Here is a 2509-nt window from a genome sequence, read left to right on the forward strand (position 1 = left end):
TCTTTCAGCTCTAAAATATTAGCTCTGGGTCATTACAGAGTCCCACCCATCTTGGATAAAGTCTTAACCGCCTATAAGCCACCCTCTCTTTGCTAAAAGTGACGACTCCGCAAGACCAAGGGCTAAGGCAATGGCTGCAATGCTACAGTGCAGCATAAGATGTGGAGACCACTTTACCCGAGGGAGTTCCGGAATCTGTGAGGCAGATGGCAGCTGTTACCAAATGCGTCAACTTTCTTCTCCCCAGAGCACAGCCAACAGCAACCATAGCGGCCATAATTCCTTGTTCTTCCTCTTCCTTTCCTCTTTCGAAACCGTCCCCACCAGTCCCTTCCGGTGCTCTTCCGCTATTGGCTCGAGCACTACATTGAAGGCTCTGCAGGCGAACGCCGCAGACTCCAGCAAAGAGGAGGAGGGGTCTTTCAATGCATCTACGCAGTACCTTCCGTTCTCACCCTCACCGCGCCACATGTCAGCGGACACTTATGATTGGACGAGGGGAAGGCGGTCGTACGCCTGCCTGCGCGCGCGCGCGCGGCTGAAACCTCTGCTTCCGGCCTTGGAGTCCTTTGCGAAACTGGATGGGGAAGCGAGCGTAGTTTTCCCGTTAGCCTCGCCCACTCGCTCCACCACCTGTGTTTGGCTGCTGGGTCGGGGGATGGACAGCGTTCTCGCAGGGCCCTAGGCCCCTGCCATGGATGAGGGTGGCTCACGCATCATCCGGCGGGTGTCTCTCCGCAAGAGGAACCGTCCTAGTCTAGGGAGCGTTTGTGCCGCCCCCGCCGCGGCTGAGCTCAAACCGGGGAATGTGGAGGATGAGGAGATGGTGGCTGGGAGCCGGAGGCGGAAAACCGTGGGCGTGCAACCCGTTGAGGTACATCCCCATCAGTTCTCAAATTCCACGGCATACCTCGTTCCATTTCCCACCTTGGCCTTCTACCTCGCGTGCCCACTGAAAGAGGCTGGGAGACCAGTTACAGAAGCCATGGAGGTTGAAACTATAATTTTGGCAGTTTCCTTTCCAGGTCCAAACAGTTGGCCAATTATAGCATTCTTTTGCTTACCTCGCCTTTGTTACCTCTGTTAATCCTTATGAGGAATTGCCTCGTTATCCCCATTTCTATTTAGTTACGAAACGTAGACCCCCAGTTATACATAGTTGTGCATACAGCGAATAAGTGACATGACTGGAACTCAAACGTAGACTTTGAAGTTACTGCTGCTCCTACTGTACTAATAAAACCTACCATTTATTGAAGACACATTATGTGCTGGGTACCTTGTTAAGGTGTTTAGATTGTCTAAATTTTATAAGAGGAAACAGGCCCTGAGAAGTTAAAAGTTACTATGTTGCTACTTCCCACGTGAGCATCTCTTCTGTTTAGTGGACCACCCCAGGTCTGTGCTGACTCTTCGTCCGACCCAATGCCAAATTTCCAGGAGAAGAATCTCCTTGGAGTATCTAGTGGTACAATCATCATTTTGTTACAGGCCAGTTTCTGTAAATTGGAGTCTACGAGGGTGCTGTTATCAGAAACTCCGAGCGAGCTGACACCCCCATGAATGTCTACCAGTCTTTTGCCGTCGTAAGGATTTAGAACAGTAGTTAAATCACAGACTTAAGAATTAGAATTCCAGCATTACCACATACTAGGAGTGCAGTTTAGGCATGTCACTCAAACTCTCTAAACATCTGTTTCTTCATCTGTAAAATGGGGATGATAATATCTATTTTATAGGGTCATTAAGAGTTAAGTGAAATGTGTGCAAAGTATTTAGCATGTTACATCAGTGTCCATAATTACCGCTAATACTTTTGCATTATTTTACTCTGGTTGCCAGGTTAGACAGTTACACTGTTATGTTTAGGTAGCTTTTTTTTTTGACTTCTCATAAATCAATACTTTAAGGTTATTTTTTGTCCTTTTAATGTAAAATTGTGATTCCTTTGCTTCTGATTAACACTTCCTCACCCCTACCTCCCCAGTTTTTTTCTTTCATAATTGTTTACCATTTTCTGGTATTTATAAATATGATACCTATTACTTTATCATGATATTTATAGTGGTTTCATGCTTCATGTGACTCCCACAGTGACTTGTATTTGTGAATTTAATTTTGAACAACCTAGATATTAATACAGTGTTTGAATAATGCCCTTGGAGCTGTAGTAAGTGTGTATCCTGGACTTTTGCAGATATGTTATTAATGTCTATAGGTGACTGTTAACAAAGAAAGGCATACCGTTGGAGTTGAAGCTGATCAAGACTATATTTGAGAAATTACTTGAAACAAAGTTTCAGAGTAGTACTAGTCACTAAACTCTTTAGATGTATACTTGAAGATCATATTTGATGTTCTTAGTCTCTTGCTGAACCTGTATGACCTTTGAAAAGGGTGTGAAATACTTGCATTAGAAAGGTAACTTTTTTACATCATCAAGGTTTCAGTCATCATCAGAAAAAAAAGATACCTCATTTAATGAGACCTTCCTTGTCAGAGAAAGATA

General features: G+C 44.6%; 2 protein-coding genes across 8 annotated transcripts in view; one reads left to right on the forward strand and one right to left on the reverse strand.

The window, feature by feature from the left end:
- Positions 1–419, reverse strand: part of MRPS18C (mitochondrial ribosomal protein S18C) — a 5999-nt gene extending 5580 nt beyond the window's left edge. Inside the window, exon 1 of one of the 2 annotated variants that reach the window (XM_012559901.2) lies at positions 178–419. In XM_012559901.2, coding sequence (XP_012415355.1) covers positions 178–277 — 100 coding nt within the window. In that variant the 5' untranslated portion in view covers positions 278–419. The remainder of the gene's footprint in view (positions 1–177) is intronic. The other variant, XM_004390968.2, reaches the window with a different exon arrangement.
- Positions 420–577: 158 nt separating this feature from the next.
- Positions 578–2509, forward strand: part of HELQ (helicase, POLQ like) — a 44996-nt gene continuing 43064 nt past the window's right edge. For 2 of the 6 annotated variants that reach the window (XR_002823022.1, XM_023725716.1), the window contains exon 1: positions 579–874. Coding sequence is in view for 5 of the 6 variants with exons in the window: in XM_023725716.1 (XP_023581484.1) it covers positions 695–874 (180 nt within the window). In the remaining variant the exon portion in view is untranslated. Of the gene's footprint in view, positions 875–2509 lie in introns of all 6 variants that reach the window. The other 4 variants (XM_012559896.2, XM_023725715.1, XM_023725717.1 and 1 more) reach the window with 3 other exon arrangements.

Source organism: Trichechus manatus, unplaced genomic scaffold, assembly GCF_000243295.1.
Source record: "Trichechus manatus latirostris isolate Lorelei unplaced genomic scaffold, TriManLat1.0 scaffold00374, whole genome shotgun sequence".
Classification (NCBI taxonomy): Eukaryota; Metazoa; Chordata; class Mammalia; order Sirenia; family Trichechidae; genus Trichechus; species Trichechus manatus.